At 47.5% G+C, this 19,037-nt stretch overlaps 1 protein-coding gene across 1 annotated transcript; it reads left to right on the top strand.

Annotated features, from left to right (window-relative positions):
• Positions 1 to 691: 691 nt before the first annotated feature.
• Positions 692 to 18,316, top strand: NR2E1 (nuclear receptor subfamily 2 group E member 1). The gene is made up of 9 exons (XM_021553830.3): positions 692 to 819; positions 5,896 to 6,041; positions 6,703 to 6,790; positions 7,076 to 7,311; positions 8,592 to 8,738; positions 13,488 to 13,584; positions 13,970 to 14,119; positions 14,384 to 14,489; positions 16,865 to 18,316. The coding sequence occupies exons 1-9, from the start codon at positions 795 to 797 to the stop codon at positions 17,025 to 17,027; spliced, it is 1,158 nt and encodes a 385-aa protein (XP_021409505.1). The 5' UTR covers positions 692 to 794; the 3' UTR covers positions 17,028 to 18,316.
• Positions 18,317 to 19,037: the final 721 nt, after the last annotated feature.

Here is a 19,037-nt window from a genome sequence, read left to right as displayed (position 1 = left end):
CTCCCCTCGCCAGCGCGGGGTGACGTCACGCGGCGGCAGGAGTTGGGGGGAAAGCGAGGGAAGCTCAGTGGGCAAGGGGCGTCCCTCTCCCCTCCCCGCCGCTGCCTGTCACAGCCTCTCTGCTGATATTATAGGGGCCGAAGCCTGGAGCTCAAAGCGCGAAGTCAGCCAGTGTAATGAACTTCTGGAAACCTTTCCCTTTTTATACCATTCAGTTTCTGAGAGGCAGAGACTGCCTCCTCTGACGCCTTTTCCCCCCTTCCATTATTTTTCCAGGCTCTGATCTCCCTGCTTTCTGCACCGAGGCGCTCGGCGCAGAGCCCCGCTCCCTATCCTACCTTCTCTTTCGCCTCATTGTTGTCCTGGCTGCTGTGGCTCTCGCTTGCCTTCCAGGAGCGCGGTGGCGAGCACAGTCGCACCCCCAGCACCCTCCCAGGGTCCCGAGAGCATCTACTCGCAGAGGGGCAGTCAGCGGCCGCCGACTTTGGGTCACTTCGTTGGGTTTTTTTTTCTTTTTTCCTTTTTTTTTTTTTTTTTTTTTTTTTATTTTGCTCCACTTTTTTTCCCCCCACCCCCTTTCCGCGTCCCCGCAGCGTGTCCCCTTCCCTCGGGAGGACATCGCTGGGGGAGCGGGGCTGCGGCGAGGATGTGCCGGCCCCCGCGGCGGAGCCAGCAGTGAGCACCCAAGGGAGGCACCTGCCCCGCGGAGCAGGGGGGCCCCCGGGGGGGCCGCACCGCCTCGCCCCGGCGCCGACACTTCGCCCCGAGTTTAGCGACTCACGGGGGCTTCGAGCATGAGCAAGCCGGCGGGATCAACAAGTGGGTAATAACGCGGTGGAGGCTTCGAGCAGCCTTTCCGAGGCCGGCTGCAGCCTGGCCTGGGGGGCGGGAGGTGGAGGGGAGGGAGAGAAAGGGGAGGGGGGGGTTGTGGCTTGGGTTTGCACCCCCCCACACCCCGCACCCAATTGAAAAAGAAGTGTATATTTCCAACCGGAGTGGCAACGAATATATAGGCTCGGGGTTGCCCCGATGGAGTTTGGGCCTGAGGCTTACAAAAAGCCGTTTTCCAGCTGCACGCCCCGGTTTTCCGGGCTAGGAACCGGGGCAGAAGCCCGTGGGCAGCGAGCACCCGGGAAGGCGACTCCGCCGACGGCGGGGAGGGGGCTGGTCCCGCCGGGACGCGGCCGGTTACGTGCGGGTCTCCGGCGCAGAGGTGACGGGGGGAAGGTTTGGGTTTAAAAGGCATTTCGGCGTTCAAACGTGCTGGTTTTCTCACGGACTTTATGCAATCTTCTGCGACATAATGATTTCTTGTTAAGAGTTTGAAACTCCGGTCACTCAATTACACGGAATCGCGTAAGCAACTCAGTCGAAGGAGGATTTAAATCAATACTTTGCACACCATTCCCAGTTACAACAAATAATCCTGCAACGAGGAAAGCAGAAACAACTTAAAAGTCACATTTTCCTTAATCCTAAATCCATGCACCTCATAACTGGGGAATTTAAAGCATGACTAACCGCTCTTACAGAATGGCTCAATTCGTATAATCCCAATGGGACTTTCGGAGTTTGTAATATGGATGGAGTCAGTAACAAAGGGGGAAAAAATACCCAATCCAATTTAATGTCTGACAAGTGATGGATCGGACAGCTATTTCCTCTGCGCTCCGACAGGCTCCTGGGGTTGCGGCGTGGCGGCCAAGGGAGGCAAATCTCCCTCCCGCCGTGGTACCTGCCACCGGCCGCCCCCCGCCATCCCCGCGGCCTTCTCCTCGCCGCTGCCCTCCATTATTTTGACCCGAGTCCGCCCTTTGTCCGCGGGGGCCGGGAAGCCGGGGAGGAGGGAGGGGGCGCGGCGGCGAGGCCGGGGGCAGCCGGGGGCCGCGGCGCGGAGGGCGCGCGTGGAGGAGGCGGCGGCGCGGAGCCCCCGGCGCTGCGGCCGAGCTGCCGCCGCTTCGGCTCTCTGGTTCGTCCTCTTCCCCCGCGGAGCTGAGCGCGGCATCTGTTTTGCCCCAGCCCCGCGAGGAAGGAAATAAAATTGCAGTCGAGGTACTAAGGTACTGACCTTGGTTAGGGGACGGGGGCTAAAAAACCTGCGGCGGCCGGGACTGCTTTGACCGACTGCGTTGTCCAAGCTGCCCGGGTCGTGCGAGGCAGCCGGAGCGGGATCGGGCCCGTGAGCAGCCGCCGCGCCGGGACGTTGTCGGGGCTCCTGGCAGGTGTCTGAGTGATGAGGAAGGGGCAGGAAGCACCGGGGAGTCTTGTCCCCAAAGGGCGGCGGAGCTTCTGCCGGAGACATCTTGCGGACGTGAAAACCCGCCAGGCTGGACCGCTCCTCCGGCCCCATGGCGCTGAGCGACCCCCCGGCCACCGCCGCCGCTTTCACTGATGACCCCTTGACCCCTGGGGACCTCCCGAAAGGGACCCCGAGACCCGACTCAGTCAAGCCCCACTGGGATGGGGATACGATGGGTCTCCTCAGCGCCGGGGCCCGAGCCCAGCCGGCCTCGGCAGCGCCTGCAAAAGCCCGACCAGCTGTCCCAGGGCCTGGGCGCTCGTCCCGGGGGTCCTGAGGGGCTCCCGGGCGAGGGGGCTACGTCTTGGCTTTTCTACCCGCCGGTGGGCGCCCAGCGATGTCAGCTGCGATGTCTGCCTGGGTGGTAACAAGACCCCATCCCGCCGTCCCCCGAGCCCAGACTAACTTCTTTCAACAGCCTCTGATGGTAATTACAGTAATCGGGGCTGCCATATATCCTTTAAGCAATTATGACACACAAAAAAAGCCCCCAAGGACCCCCTGTCGTGGGATGTTCAAAACGGTTTCCCTGCTGAACAGAAATCCCATTTTCTTAGCGCTAAAACTTCTGAGACGAAGCGGTACCTCGGGGAACGGGAGCGCTTTTAAACAGAGTTAATCAGTTATCGCATGACCCCGTGTCAAGCTTACATTTTTTCCTTCCCACCCCCTGCCCTGCCTCTTACCCGTCTATTTATTTCATATTTTGCCCTGCAAGAAAGTTTTCTCATAACAGCCCCCGCGGGGCAGAGCTGGGGGTCTGGAGGGGTGGAGGGGGTGGGCAGAGCGCGGCCGGGCGGGCGGCGGGACGGGGCGGCCCCACAAACGCGCGACGCGGGGGGCTCCAGCCGCTCCCTCCGCCGTGCCCTCCTCCCCGTCCGCCGCCTCGCCGGGGGCACGGAGCTGAGCAGACCGGCCACCCTGCTCCGCCCGCTGGAAACGTGGTTTTGTGGTTTTAGCGAGGTGCTCCAGGTGCCCGCGATTTATGGCAGGAATACGGGGACGTGTTAGAAATATATGGGCCGTATGTTTATATACATGGTGTGGATATGTACATGTATAGTGCATAGGATTTTTTTCTTTCCCCCAAAGCGGCTCCCAAACTTAAAATCTGTGTGGGGAAAACTAATACAAGTTTCTTCGTCTCCACTGGCAGAGGAGCCGGCCGCCCCACACCGCAGGCCGGCCGGGGAAGCGGGGACCCGTGGCTGCCCGGATCCCCGCGGGGGCGGCGGTCACACGGCGGGCCCGGGGGCGCGACCGAGGCCGGGGCCCGCTGCCGCGGGAAGGGGAGCGGCGGTGGGACGGGGTGCGCGGGGCAGTGCAGCAGTGCCGGGCTCGGCACCGGGATGCACCACCGCTGCACGTACCGCTTCAGTGTGTCTCCCCCCACCCCCAGCCTGCCCCTCCTCCTCCTCCTTTGTGTGCGTGCGTGTGGATCCTCTCTCTCCCCGTGGATGCTAAGGGCTGGAGAGGGAAGTCGGGCGCTTTCCCCCGTTTGCATTGTGCGATATCCGAATTCCCATGCTACACTTTTTGACGGGTCACTGATGCCCCAATAGGCAGGTGGCAAGGAGGGCTTGTAATTACACACTCCCAGAAACCGTGCCTTGGCCTCAGCCCTCCTCACGGGCGCCTACCTGCAGCTCCAAAGCCGAGGTTTGCTCGCAGGCAGTGGCGTGCGGGGGGGCATCCTTCAGCTGCGCTCCTTATTAATTGCGCAAAAGTTTTCTATTCTTTAACCTCTCTCCCCCGCTCCCACCTTCCCTCCCTCCGCCACCCCTCCCTCTCGCAGTCCCTAACCTAATCCCCGTCCCTCTCGCCGTGTTGTGTATAGCAGCTGTCGGGTTTCATTTAGGGGAGAAGCTGGCAGCTTGTGCTCATTGGAGGCAGTCAAACGAGTTTCAATGGGCAAAATCATTAAGTTAACACTTTATCTAATGTCCCTATTGTCTGCCAGCAGGCATTGTCTTAGAACTTTAGCGCAGACATGTCTGAAAGTATCTCGGACTCCTAAATTCTCTAGGGAGCGGGAGGAGCCCCTGCGGCCCGTTTCCATTGCCCCCCTCCCGCCCCCCGGCACTGCTCCGCACGCTGCCGCTTTCCCCCGTCCGTCCTCACCCACCCGTAGCCGGTCTGTCCTTGAACTACTTCCAAATAAATATAGTGGCCCCGAGAGCCCTCCATTAGAGTTTGGAGATCAAGGTTTGGTGAGAGGGACTGAATTTCTAATTTAAATTCTGGTAAGAGGGAAGAAGGCTGTTTGAGGCAGAGGGAAGAAGAGAAGAGAAGAGAAGAGAAGAGAAGAGAAGAGAAGAGAAGAGAAGAGAAGAGAAGAGAAGAGAAGAGAAGAGAAGAGAAGAGAAGAGAAGAGAAGAGAAGAGAAGAGAAGAGAAGAGAAGAACAAGGAAAAGGAAGAGATTAAAAAAAAGAAAACAAAGAAAAGGAAAATTAAAAGAAAAGAAAAATATTAAAGGAAAAAAGTAAACAAGGAAAAGGAAGAGAAAAAGAAAAAGAAGACAAGGAAAAGGAAAATGAAATAAAAATACAAGAGAAAATTAAAGGAAAAAGAGAGCAAGTAAAAGGAAAATAAACATGAAAATGAAAAGAACTTAAAGAAAAAAATTGAAGGAAAAAGAAAAAATTAAAGGAAAAATAAAAAAGAAGAAAAAGAAAAAGAAAAAGAAAAAGAAAAAGAAAAAGAAAAAGAAAAAGAAAAAGAAAAAGAAAAAGAAAAAGAAAAAGAAAAAGAAAAAGAAAAAGAAAAAGAAAAAGAAAAAGAAAAAGAAAAAGAAAAAGAAAAATCAGAAGAGAGAAAGAAAGAAAAAAAAAAAACGGAGAAAAGGCAGAAGCCAAGCGGAGTTTCGGCGGGTTTCTTAAACAGGGCTACAATCGTCTCTGTATGAGTTTTTACATGTCCCTGAGAGGATTTGCAATTCTAGTCAAAGCCGGTGCGAAAGCAGCGCCCGGCGGAGCGGAGGCTGCGGGCGAGCTGGAGCGGGACGGAGGGACACTGCCCGCAATCCAGGCTCACGCGTCCGCTGACTCCTCCGCGCACAAAACAGAGACGGAAAGTTTTGCTGCAGGTTTGGGGGTGAAGAAAATGTCATGCCTTCTCTGCCGTGGAAATCAGCCCCCCCTTCGCCAGGCTTGCTAGCGGGGAGAGGAGGTTGCTTGGCTTCCCGATAATTTTATTTTGTTTTGGTTTTGTTTTTTCTGTGCATCGGTCTCCTGACTGCTCTCCTGCTGTCTTGTTTGCCGAGCACCAGAAAGCCAGAGAAACACACAGCCCCCTTACCAAACCCCCCGAATTCCCTCCCCTCCCCCCTCATCCTCACTTCTCGCAGGCAACACTGCTGCTCCTGCTGCTGTAATCTTCCTTTCCAAAATGGGTCTTGGCGATTATAGAAGATCCAAATAAACGTAGCGGGGCATGAATAATGCTCATTGTAGAAAACTGACACTTGCTCAAGGAAAAGAAAGTTGGCTATAAAATCACTTCATTATTTGCTTGTACTGCGGCTCTGGGGCTAATCCCTCCGGAGGTCAGATTGCTGAGAGCTCTCTCTCTCCCTCTTTCCCGTCTCCGCTTTCAGGTCGCATTTTAGACATCCCTTGCAAAGTGTGTGGGGACCGCAGCTCCGGAAAGCACTATGGGGTTTACGCCTGCGATGGGTGCTCGGGATTTTTCAAGCGGAGCATCAGGAGGAATAGGACCTATGTTTGCAAATCAGGAAATCAGGTACCAGCCGCAGCCTAGCTCCCTCACCGCCTGCACCCCCTACCCTGCATTTCCCCAGGGGCCCTTCCAACAGAGAGACACCCGCAGCAAGATGCAGCAGCCACGCAGCCTCACCGTCCCTTGCCAGGGGGTCCCGGGCCGAGGCCGTGTGCTGGGTGCCCCAGCCTGCCTCCCCCGCCATGTCTCCCCGCCCCAGCCCACCCCGGAGGATGGAGGAGATGCGCAGGGAGAAGGAGGAATGCGGGCAGGGGGAGGGCACAGCCAGCACACCGCCTGGGTATGGGAGGGCAGAGGGGCAGCCTCCCGGTAAGCCTCAGCACAGCCAGGCGATGGACAACCATGGGTTTACAGGCCGGCGGGTCGTGCCCGTGCCCAGGCGGAGGCAGCCCCGCTTTCCCCCTTCTGCTCCGGCCGCCCTCCTTCCCACTCGCGGAGCGTTCCCGCGGGGGTGCGAGGCTGGGATCGCGGAGGGCTGCGCGGTGCAGCGGGGCGCCCCGAGGGGGCGGCACCGCCGTCGCTGTCTCGGGTGCTGAAGGCGGCCCGGCCCGCCCCGCCCGGGGCCGAGCACCTGGCGCGGCCCGCGCGGCGCCCGCAGGGGCGGCCCCTCCGCGCCTCCGCGGGCGCGCTGCTGCCCCCGGCCCGACGGCTGGCTGTGTTGCAGGGAGGCTGCCCGGTGGACAAGACGCACAGGAACCAGTGCCGAGCCTGCCGGCTGAAGAAGTGCTTGGAGGTCAACATGAACAAAGATGGTACCTGCTCCCCCTCTCCCGGGGCTGGGGTGGCGGGGCAGCAGGAGGGAGCTGCTCTGAGCAGAGGAGCGCTGCGTCACTCCGGTGTCTCCTTGGCCCGGCCACGAATGACCCTCCCATCCTGCGGCAGCCCTCAGACACTTCTCCCCAGACGCCCCTCGGGCAGGGGAGCAGAGGGCTGGCCTCAGAAAATTGCAGGGAGGGAGGGAAGCCCGGTCGAGCAGTGCGGGGCACCCAGTGCGGATCCCCGAGGTGACTCCCTGCCCTCTCTTTGATGCCCCACAGCGGTGCAGCACGAGCGGGGCCCCCGGACGTCCACGATACGGAAGCAGGTGGCCCTCTACTTCCGCGGGCACAAGGAGGAGAGCGGCGGAGCCCCGCACTTCCCCGCCGCCGCCCTGCCGGCACCCGCCTTCTTCACCGCCGTCTCCCAGCTGGAGCCCCATGGCTTGGAGCTGGCCGCTGTCACTGGCACCCCTGAGAGACAGGCTCTGGTGGGCCTGGCACAGCCCACCCCAAAGGTCAGCCGCTGCCCTGGTCCCCGGCGGGCTGCAAACCTTGCTGCTGAGGTTCTTGCAACCTGTCGGCTCCTTCCTGCCTCTGGGGTAGACAGCAAAGCAAACAGCAAAGCTTGAAGCTTTGTGGGTTGTGGTGAGGAGTTTTGTTACGCCCCTAAAAGCTGTGAGAATATAAGGTGCAACATCCTCTGGAGAAGAGGTATTTAGCAGGACCAACTGATAACCTGATCCATACAAACCCTGTCTCATACACTCTTATACCTTCATGGATGCAGAAATGCTCCTCTTGCCTGGAGTGCATCCACAAGTCAGTTTTAAACCTTGTTTCACAAGGAATGCAATCCCTGTGAATGAGTTTTCTTCAGAGAAATGCCAATCTCCATGGTGTAGCTCAGAAAGTACTTTGTGTACTGACCAAAGCCTGCAGCTTGTCCCCACAGACACAAAACTCAAACTTGGCTAAGCTGGCACTTCTTGGTTGTGACATTTCCTAAGCAGCCCAGTGGAAGCACTACTGTGGCCTCAGCTGCACAGGAATTAGCTGAAAGGTGATGTTTTTTATTAGCCCATTTGCAATGGTATTTTGTGTCTTCACAGCATCTAGAAAATCACAACGAAACTGCTTAAATAGTTCTGCATTTTCAGAGCTGGGATGTAGCTTGGAAGAACCCATTATAAACATCGTCACAAAATAATAGTTTTACATAATAATTTTGAAAAATGTCGATTCAGAAATTATTTGGCAAGAAAATGTACCACACACTTGAAAACGTAACTCCATTCAAACCCTACACAGCCTCTAGATAGTTATGCTTAGCTCTGTGCATCTACTTACAACATGTTGCAGTTAGGAAGCAAGATGAAGGTTTAGGCTAAATAAATATTTACTGCTTTGCTGAGCAGGGCTGGAATGCTAAATCAGCTTCTGGAAGCAAGGTTACAAACTACATGTTGCTAATCAAATTTTTATTCTTTTAACTCTGCTATCAGACACGTTCTATTGTGTAACAGAGTAAAGCACGACACATAACTTTGGTACGTTTTTTCCCCCGATGCAATAATTTCGTTCTCCTTTCAACCTCCTGCTCTGAACAGTTTCTTTAGGACAGCTCATCCACATGGATAAGCAGCAAGGAGCAGTTTGGAGTGAGCCCTCTGCTTGCAGAACACGAGAGTGCACACTATTATTGGGCATGAGCAGGAACACTGAATGTAGGGCAGAGGAAGACCAGGCTGCCTTGGTGACACTGTATGAAATGGCTTTATTTTCTCTTTGACATTAGTACCCACATGAAGTCAATGGTACCCCTATGTATCTCTACGAAGTGGCCACTGAATCTGTCTGTGAATCAGCAGCCAGACTTCTATTCATGAGCATCAAGTGGGCTAAGAGTGTGCCAGCGTTCTCCACCTTGTCCTTACAAGACCAGGTAAGGCAGTGGCAGTGGGAGTGGTATTGGTCTGGCCTGTTAAAGAAGGCTCAGACTTCACATTGGGTCCTGGACTTCCAGCCTTAGACCTTGAAATCTGAAATGGACTTCAGCAGCTCTGAAGTTCAGCGCAGCGTTTCAGTCTGTCCCTGAAAACTAGGCAGTGATTTAGAAACTGCTTTCCTCCAACTTTTACCCCATGAAGAAAATGAAAATTCAAGCCAGGAAAAAGGAATCTAACATAAAACTAATATTATGGAAGGACAAGTGCTAGAGGAGAAATCACCAGGCTGCAGACCAAACTTATTATGCCCAAACTGCTTCTCTACCTGTAGGACAACTTTTTCTTCCATAAAATGGGGAGGAATAGCATCTTACTTTGCTATTTAGGGATGAGAAATGCTTAGTTAAATTTATGGTCTCAGGATATGACTGAGGTTGTTTCTGAAGACCAATTGTCCTCCTCCTCCTTCTCCTCTACCAGTTCTTCCTCTTCCTCCTCCCCCTCTCCTCCTCATCCTCCTGCTCCTCCTCCTCCTTTTCTTCTCCTCTCCTCTCTTATCAACTGTTTGCACAGACAACATTTTTTTTCCTTATTCACCTTGGCTTACAATTACATCAATATGGTGGAAGTAGTATTTGGCCAATCCCCAATATTTTTTACCATTAATTAAAATGTTCCCTAATATGTTTTGTTTTCCTCTATGATAATTTACCTTTGCCTCAAGTAAATCATAGGTGAACCATACAAGATGAAACAATTTCTTAATGACTTGATTCTTGATGAGGACTCAGTGTGCTTTGTATAATGCACCAATTTAAAAAAAAGTAATCAGATAATTGTAAGATGGAAGGGTGGAAATCTACACAAAGCTCCAATCATAAAAGACATCTATTACTTTGATATGATTGAGCTAATTTACCAAAATGGTAACTAGAAAAACTGTGCCATAGATGTTACATAGCAGTCATCAGAGGAACTAGTTCCCCTCCCTAGAAGCACATTACAAGTGTTGCAGTTGATATGATACAAGAAAAGAGCTTCCTAGGAAACCAATAATGTTTTCAATCTAAAGGTAAATAATGATGGTCACAATGTGTTATAAAGCTAAGGTATATAAAAATGCTCATTTTCTAGCACCAAACACATGTTGAAATCCTTATTGTGATATTAGTCAAAGAGGAATGCTGCTCAGCTCCACCTGCAGTCCTGCTATGCAGTGAGGATGAGGGGAAGAGATGAGATGGGGCCTGGAAGGTCACACATGCCAGTAGGAAAACAACAATCCCAGTGTGGCAGCCTGTTCCTCTCTAATCGTGTCTTCTGTTGCCACTAATCCTGTGGAGCACAGGGTCTGTCACAGTGAGCAACCAAAGAAACAGGCTCAAGTATCAGGGACAATAAGTAGGTGTGCTGCTCCAGCAGCAGCCCCAGCACACAGGAGGAGACTGGGTGATGTCCACAGGAGGCTCCCTAGGCAAAGGCTTTATCTGACATAAAAGGAGGCATTTTCCACACCATCATCTCTGTTAGTGTGCACAGGATGAGACAGCAGGATCTGGAAGCAGGAGAGATCTCCATGACATGTGACCAAGCACACCTCAAACAGCACAGCCTGCTTATCTACCATAGGCACCACAGTGCTCCCATTAAACAATCCACTACCTCTTTCACTTTCATAGCAGGGACTAAGCTTAGTGAATAACATATTAAAAACCCAGCCTTTCCTTAACATCACTCTCACTTGCTGCAGCTTATTGCAAGTCAGCTTCCTCAAAACTCAGAGCTGCTCAGCTCAAAAGCTTTGATTTGGGCCTCTTTCTGCATGATTCCCCTGTAATGCTTAGGAGAGCTGGAGAAGAAATAATTCTGATTTTAATCACCTTATTTAATGAATAATCATACAGTTGATTTTTATAACATTGCTATTGCTTTATTTAATTTGACAATGGCCCAGCTGTAAATGTCTGCATTTCTCCATTTCTCTTTTGGTATCCCTGACATCTGGCTGAGGAGACACTAAAATATTTTCCTGAATTCTGTTGGTTTTTTTTTTTTTTTGTTTTTTTTTTTTTTTTTTTTTTTTTTTTGTGCTCTTATAAAAAGGCAAGTGCACTGTAATTTCAGGACTCTGGGGCAGTTTTATCTTGAAGGCAGAGAAATAAATAGAAACCAATTTGCTGATAAAACACAAGTCTGAGCATTGCTGCATTGCTTACCTCTGGTAAAACAGAGGCTGTATCTCATTCATACAGATAAGTCCATTTTGAACCAGAAGCCACACAACAAAAAATGTCATGCTTCTAGTGCTGCTGGCCTGCACATCTGCCCACGTTATCTGTGAGACAGGTTGGCTCAATACAGGTCCCCAACAAAAGGTCACACCAAGGATGGGGTTGATAAAGAAGCAAAACCAGTTGTTCAGAAAGCCTGATATTTGTTGTTTCTTTGAAGAAGGAGGGTTGAGTTTGACTTCAGCATGAATTATTTTAATTGGTGGTTTTACACTCATATGCATAAGCATGAAGAAAGCTTTAGCTATTGGAATAGTCTTTTATTTCTAAAGTCTTCTGAGTTTAGTGGGAAAGAAAATATGAAATTGATATCTTCCAGGAACCACCATTCATTGCCATTGTATCTGCATGAATGAATGACAAAAAAAAAAGTGCAAATTAAATCAAATGACAAAAGCAAATGAAAGGCTGGTGAATAATTTTCTATATCATACAGACACAGAAAATGCACGTCCATCAGGTGGGATTATCCAGAGGAGGGACTGGGTTTGCAGGCTGCAGTGGTTAGGAAACTTTAAATTCATCTGCTCTAAGAAAGCTGAGATGGGCAACACACTCTAGACACAGCATCCCCTCCTCATCTCCATTTCAGGCAATAATCTGGGCAGTTTTTGGTACTGTAAAATCCAATGTAAGTGTTTCAAACAGCAACTGTATGCAGAGACACGAGTACCTTCCTGTCACAATTCCCTTAGGTTATGGAAAAGTTCTGCAAAGCACACAGGGCAAAAAGGCATAAAATAGATATAACCCTGCAATGACAAGTTGAGAGCAGACACTCTGAGAATTCAGATTGGAACAGGATGGTTTAATACCATCCAATACCATTCTATGTAATCATGGAATCACAGAAGGCGTCACGGATCAAATCTGATCCAATCTCCCTGCTCAAGCAGGGTCATCGCAGAGCACATGGCACAGGACTGTGTCCAGGCTGTTCTTAAATATCTCTGGTGAGAGAGACTCCACGACCACTTTGGGTAACCTATTCCAGTGCTTGGTGCACAGTAAAGAAGTGTTTCCTCATTTTCAGGTAGAATTTCCTGTGCAGTTTCTGCTCATTGCCTGGTGTCCTAGTGGCTGACAATAAGTAATACTCTCCTGAACAGCAATATTGTTAAGAGTTTGCACAGAGTTTGGATTTGCTTTTACTGATGCTTGCTGTATCACCTACTACTTTCACATATCTGATTCCAAGGATATAATCATTAATTTTGTACAGCATCCTTTTTTTAATTTGTTCTTCTTTACAGTCTGTTTACATACTTAAAATACCCTCCTTCCTCTTTTTCTAAGAAGGTAAGCTGCTGATAGTTTTAGGGACCACAGCAACATCAATGATTGCAGGTTTGGGGGTTTTGGTTTGGTGGATTAATATTTTTTCTGCTTGAGTTTTGGGCAATCTGTTTTCACTGCATGGAGCTGCTAGAAGGTATTTTCTGAGCCAAATACAGTTCTCACCCCTTCAAATCTCTCCCACCCTATTTTGACACAAGGTCTCAGCATTATGTACGCACCACCATGTGCCCTTTGGCCATGCACTTCAGGTGAACCAGAGGTCCTCCAAACCTCTCTTAAGAATTGGTCTAAGCTAACAATCCATAGATGCCCTCAAGACTAAACATGTCTCTTCTGGCTTTGCCAGTCTGCATTTCCAGAAGTCTTGTCTTCTCTTCAGATGCACCATTGCCTCTTCAGGGAAATGACAAGCATTGCCTCAGGGAAAACAGAGAAAAAGACATCCTCCATACAGACAAGCAGTGTGGGAAAACTGCAGAGAACTAGTAATTGTCAGTGTAGGTGCCTGGATATTCACATCTCTGAAAGGAAACAGCTCTTAGTGCCTGGAATTTCTGAGTGATTTTAAGCAAAAAAACCAGAAAAACAAGTGACATTGAGAAATTGTTCGTGTGTCCAGATGCTGTGCTTGACAGATACAGAGACTGGCTTAGTAAGGAAGGAGTTATAAGATGGATGTATGCTCTAAAGCACTGCTCCCTACACTGATACAGGATGTTATCCAGGCTTTTCTTCACAAAATTCCGCCTTCCTGAGGGAAAGGAGTGTAATCTCCAGAAAGCAAGAGAAAAGACCTGTCCTAAAACAGCTGCATAAGTGTTGAGGGGGAGGAGAAGAGAACCCATACCATGCTGAGAAAGCAGGTGTGGTCATGTTATGAGCAAATGCTCCAGAAAAAGAGTTCTCTCTTTCTCTTCCTTTTTGGTCCACAACATGGTGTACAGTGAGCCAACCCTCAGTGTTTTTCTACAATGCATAGACTTATTTCTAGACACCTTCTCAAAAGGCTAAGAGAAAAGCTAATGAATGCTGTGGGGGAAATACCATGACAGGCATTTAAAGTAGTTTTTAAAATAACAGAAATTTACATATTAAAATTGTTTATAAATCTATAAATTATACACTATGTTATATTGTACATCTATTGTATGACAGCTGATGCTTTTGGAAGATGCTTGGAGAGAACTGTTTGTTCTAGGAATAGCACAATGGGCCATTCCAGTTGATGCTAACACTCTACTGGCTGTATCTGGTAAGAATTGCACAATTTAATGACTTTGTTACAAAAATTACCATAAAAATACATTACAGAAAAAAGAACAACATGTAAAGAATAACAAATTCCTACTGAACAATAGAGCATACCTGTCATTTATAAATCTATATTTAAATGCAAATAATGTTGTTTTGTTGTATTCATGACTGCTTGCATTGTCATTTAAATGCAAATTACTGTGTTTGTTATCATCCAAGAGAAGATTTTATATTAACTTTCATACAATATAGTCAGTTTACATGGAACCAGATAGACAAGTGTGACAATAGAGAGGACATTGATACAGAAGATTTTGTCAGAAATCAGTATAAAATAAAGCAAATGCCTTTAATATTATTTATTTCATCTGTTTCCGTTTCAGGCATGAATAGTGACAATACAGATTCTCAGAAGCTGAACAAAATTATTTCAGAAATACAGGCCTTACAGGAGGTTGTGGCTAGATTTAGACAGCTTCGGCTAGATGCTACTGAATTTGCCTGTCTCAAATGCATTGTCACTTTTAAAGCTGGTAAGCAGAAAGGATCTCTTGCTTGTCTGGTTTGATAACTATGAGGCTGCTGATTTAACGTGATGTTTTATACCAGGCATAGCTTTGTATCACCCAGCAGGTTTCCCAGTATTGAATTCCAATAGTCATTGCTGCATTTTGAAAGGGCTGACAGTGGAGTTCTGGGAAACTAATGGGAACATTTAATTTCCATTGATAGCACTAGCTGAACTGTTTTGATCCACCCAAGAGTCAAGCTGAACTAGTAACTGGTCTGCTTTCCAGTGCCCACACACAGTGGTTCTGAACTGAGGAGTTTCCGAAATGCGGCCGCCATAGCAGCCCTTCAAGACGAAGCCCAGCTCACCCTGAACAGCTACATTCATACCAGGTTAGTGGTGTCTTCTGTCTATGCTTCTGGCAGGTGTAGGGCTAAAATCCTGCTCTCATTGCATGGAAGGTGGCATTTGCACTGACTGAAATGGGGACTAGGCTGCTACAGAGAGTATACATTGGCTGGCAGCCTGCTGGGATTTCTGAAATAGAACCACATAAAAAGTGTTGGAAAGGACCATTAAAATCATCCAGTTCAACCATTAATGCTGCCAAGTCCATCACTAAATCATGTTCCCAAGTGCCACATCTACACGTGTTTTAAAGACCTTCAGGGATGATGACTCCAACACTTCCCTGTGCAGCCTGTTCCAATGCTTGACAACCTTTTCAGGAAAGAAATTTTCCCTAATATCCAAACTAAACCTCCATTGGTGCAACTCGAGGCCATTTCCTCTTGTCCTATTGTTTGTGACTGGGAGCAGGGACCAAAACCCACATCACTACAATTTCCTTTCAGTTAGAGAATGATAAAGTCTCCCCTTAGCCTCCTTTTCTTCAGACTAAACAACTACAACTCCCTTAGCTGTTGCTCTAGATCCTTAACTGGAACTTGTGCTCTAGACCCTTAACCACCTTTGTTGCTGCTCTTCAAGTGTGCTCCAGCACATTGGTGTTTTTAAACAAACAGAAAGGAGAGCTCTTCCTCTGGGAAGTGATAATGGCTGTGCAACACTTTGCAGTTCAGAGGGCTAAATACCCTCTATGTTTTATTCAGTCAAATACCACTGAAAGTGATGTTCAAAACATTGCATCTCAGACCAGTATGAGTGCCTTTCAAACATAATCTCCAGTTCCTATATAACCTCCTCCATTTTGCAGACACAGAAATCAGGACACAAGGAGCTTAAGTGGATCTTCTAAGAAGCTGTCTGGAGTTTGTGATCAGGTTCAAATGAAAACCCCAGAATCTGTGAATCCCATTGTGGTGCTGCAGTGAAGTCCTTTAGTTGCAGTGGACTCCATGAGACTAAAACAGCTGGAGATGGAGCAGTAGAAGAGGAACTTTTATACAATTTTTTTCCTCTGAAACTTTGATTTGCTATCATAGTAGCTCTGTCAGGCAGAAGTCCTATCAGTACCAGAGATTAGATGGTAGCAGTCTCTGAAGCACTTCTATGAGTCTACAGGAAATGGCCTGCACTGGGGATGGAAGTAAAAATGCAAATTCCATCCAGTTATGGCTGCTTCAAAGCAAAAAGAGTAATTGCTACATTGCAGTGTCTTCCTGTTTTTAAGGAAGACCTTTTCTGTGAAGATTGTCCCCTGGAGACCTTAAGTGAGACAGGGCCTGTTGGAAAGAGAAATCAGGGAGGAATACATAGCCACATCTTCCCTTCCAAGGGAACAACTTTTCCACAGCACTTCTGTGTTGCTGGATGTTTTTAGATACTGTGTTACCCAGTGTATGTTGTAAACAATATCCTTTTACAAGGGAAAAATTGCAGTTCACTGACAGGACTCTCACTCAGACTCCATTGTGAGAGGGCTTTCAGCCTCGTGTATTTCATCCTCCTGCTATGTCACTCCAGTATCAGCCCTTTGATCCCAGTAGAGTCACTCTCAAGAGGATGCAAGGGAGGACAGTCTGAAGAAGCAACATGTTTCTCCAAACAACCTACACTTCCCTTTAGGGAGACTACTGTAAGCAGAAGTTTGAGAATCATTGTTGTAAAGACAGCATAAGCACAGCTAGAAATGCACATCTTACGCTGTGCTGGCTTCAAGAGCTGGGAGAAAGGATGGAAAACATCCAATACACAAACACATTACCTAGGGAAGAGCACAGCTTCTTTAACACAAACTTTCCTTACGAATGTCAATTAGTATTCAATATATCTGCTAACCAAAAGGGGGCAAAGTGATTACCATGACAATCCAGCTAGTTCTAAACTCAACTTCAAATGACAGCACAGTTGCTACAAGTCAAGCTCTTCCCTGTACTGCATTGAGAACATTGCTGTATGAGGGACACATCAGAGCAGGTCCAGTTTTTGTACTCCTACTGCTCTAGAGGACTGAACAAAGGAGCTAAACAAAACTCAGAAACCTTGTCCTATGTTCTGCTGACTACCATGGAGCATTTTCCTTGGAGCCAACCTTCTTGCTCACACAAGTACAAAATACAGGGTTTTGGCACAGTGTCCTGGGGTGACAATAGTATCCCACTAGATTCTGAGTCATTCTAGACCATGCAGACTGCACTTAGGTTGAGGTTATTTGGTTCCCTCCCAAATTTGTCCCAAACTGGGACATATATGTAGCATCACCCGTGCAATTAACTAAATATTGGTCTTTTTCTATAAAATAAAGTCCTTCCTTTGAAAAAATACTTTAAAACTTCAATGAAATAATTATTCTCTCTGTCTCTAGGTATCCCACACAACCCTGTCGTTTTGGAAAACTTCTATTGCTTTTACCAGCTTTACGTTCAATTAGTCCATCTACAATAGAAGAAGTATTTTTCAAAAAGACAATTGGGAATGTACCAATTACAAGACTGCTTTCAGATATGTACAAATCCAGTGACATATAAATTACCTTAAAATAAACAATCAGGATGGACAGTTTGAGAAGAACTTTTATCTATGGAGAATAAGCCTCAACTAACAAAATCTACAGGAAGCATAAGCCTGGGAATGTTTAGTCCTTAAACTCATTGACAAAAAATACCCCAGTAGATATGATTCTGCTGCTCTGAACAGAGTGATTTAGATCATGGAGAGAATGCTTTGTTCTACAGAAAAAGTGAAAGTGGTTGGAATTTGGCTGCTATTCCTGTTACTACAGGATGGAGGCAATTCAGATGCCAGTCATAGTTAACAAAGACTCTGCTATTCTCTCATTCAACTGGCAGATCTGAGACAAAATGTGAAAGAAGGTACTTTAGCTTGTTCAGTATTTGGAACCGGGTGACCAAACTTGGCTTCTGTTATAACACAAGATGTGGTGGCCTTCAGAATTGTTTTAAAAGTAGCCTATGTTGGGAAAATGTTTTTAATATGATAGGCAACATTTGAGACCAAGTTACCAAAACATTGCTTCTGCTATAATGCATCATGAAGTGGCCTTCAGAACTGATTAAAAGGTAGCTTATGACCGCAGCTCCATTCTTCCTACAAAATGAACTGGTGATCTTTGATGCAGATGTCACCACAATTTGTTCAGCTAACATCTCAAAGACAGAAGAGCTTTATACATTTCCTCCCCGACCTTCCCTCCTTCTTCTTCCATGCACAGACATACATTCAAACACACACACACACACACACACACACACCTGAAAAGAGACAACACAAGAAAGGAAGACTAAAACAGCAAAACCAAATACAATGGAGATGACCGCTTCAGTGATCTGCTGGCTGTCCTGTTGGCACAGTGCTGAAACCAAAGGCAACGGTGGCCAAACTCTTTGTCAATGAGATGTGCAGAGAAATTAAATGACTATAAAAAAAATCAATTGAAGGAATTTTATTTCAAAGAAATAAAGGCTGTTGACTGACAAAATGCTAACAATTTTCAGAAGTCTCCAATGCCTTTTTAGAAAACTCCAGGTTCTAATTTTGAAGCCTTGTTCGCCTACACCCTCTCACACACAAAAATGTTATAAGCTGCTTATTTGTTGTATGAATAATGTAGAAAAAAAACATTTAAAGATAGCTGCTGTCCTTTTCAAAATTTGATTTGTTATTAGGAACTAGCACTGAGAAAGATCAGCACTTGAACTATCATAGAATGAGTAAAACTTTTCTTGTACAAAGTGGATTAACTGATTTGTGAAGTTAAAAAGTTGTACTCATTGTATTTACAAAGAATAAAAATATATTGAATTTAAATTACTTTCCACTGTTCTTTTATTCGTTGTCCTTAAATCAGTTTCTTTCACTGTCCCCAGGGAACAGAAGTATTCTTTACTAAAACTAATTTCCCCAGATCCTGTGGAGTTTCTATCATCAGAGGTTTTTAAAAACAGATTAGACAAACATTGAAGGAGCGAACCTGCCTAGTGAGATCCTACATGGAGCTATTTTCTGTAATCCAAATAAATCCAAATGAATACCAATGTGTTCTCAAGAAGGTGACAGGTAGCTTTTTCTAGAATACAACACTAAGTGCATCAGAGATCTACCCCAGTATGTGCCTTCTGTTGCGTGTTATTACAGTTTTTAATATAGGTGAACTGTGCAGCTAATAAAAGGTGATGAGTACAAAAGCACTGCTTCAATTAAAAAGACTAAGGTTTTATTAAGGTGTCTAACTGCATAATCACACCAAAGAAAGAGGGAAATAACTCCAAACCAACACAACAACTTGGCAATAGGAGGGAAATGTATTGTTCATATGGCAATGAGTAACTGAAGAACCATGCATGTGAAAGTGACAGGTAGAAATATACTGTGAGTATTGATGGCTCACTGGTTTGCGGTGTCAAGGAATACAGGTCACAAGTGAAATCCTAGCTCTGCTGACTTCCAAGCTCAAAAATCTCACATGTTTCAGAGGTCAAAGTTTTAACCCCAGCTCTCTTCTATTTGCAGTCTGCTAG

This window comes from Lonchura striata, chromosome 3 (assembly GCF_046129695.1).
Source record: "Lonchura striata isolate bLonStr1 chromosome 3, bLonStr1.mat, whole genome shotgun sequence".
In the NCBI taxonomy this organism is placed as follows: domain Eukaryota; kingdom Metazoa; phylum Chordata; class Aves; order Passeriformes; family Estrildidae; genus Lonchura; species Lonchura striata.
This window is presented reverse-complemented; position numbering and strand designations above follow the sequence as displayed.

Coding starts and splice junctions, on each gene's coding strand:
- NR2E1 (XM_021553830.3), top strand. CDS start 795: ATGAGCAAGCCGGCGGGATCAACAA. Junction 820..5,895: donor CAAGCCGGCGGGATCAACAA/GTGGGTAATAAC, acceptor CTCCGCTTTCAG/GTCGCATTTTAGACATCCCT. Junction 7,312..8,591: donor TGGCACAGCCCACCCCAAAG/GTCAGCCGCTGC, acceptor CTTTGACATTAG/TACCCACATGAAGTCAATGG.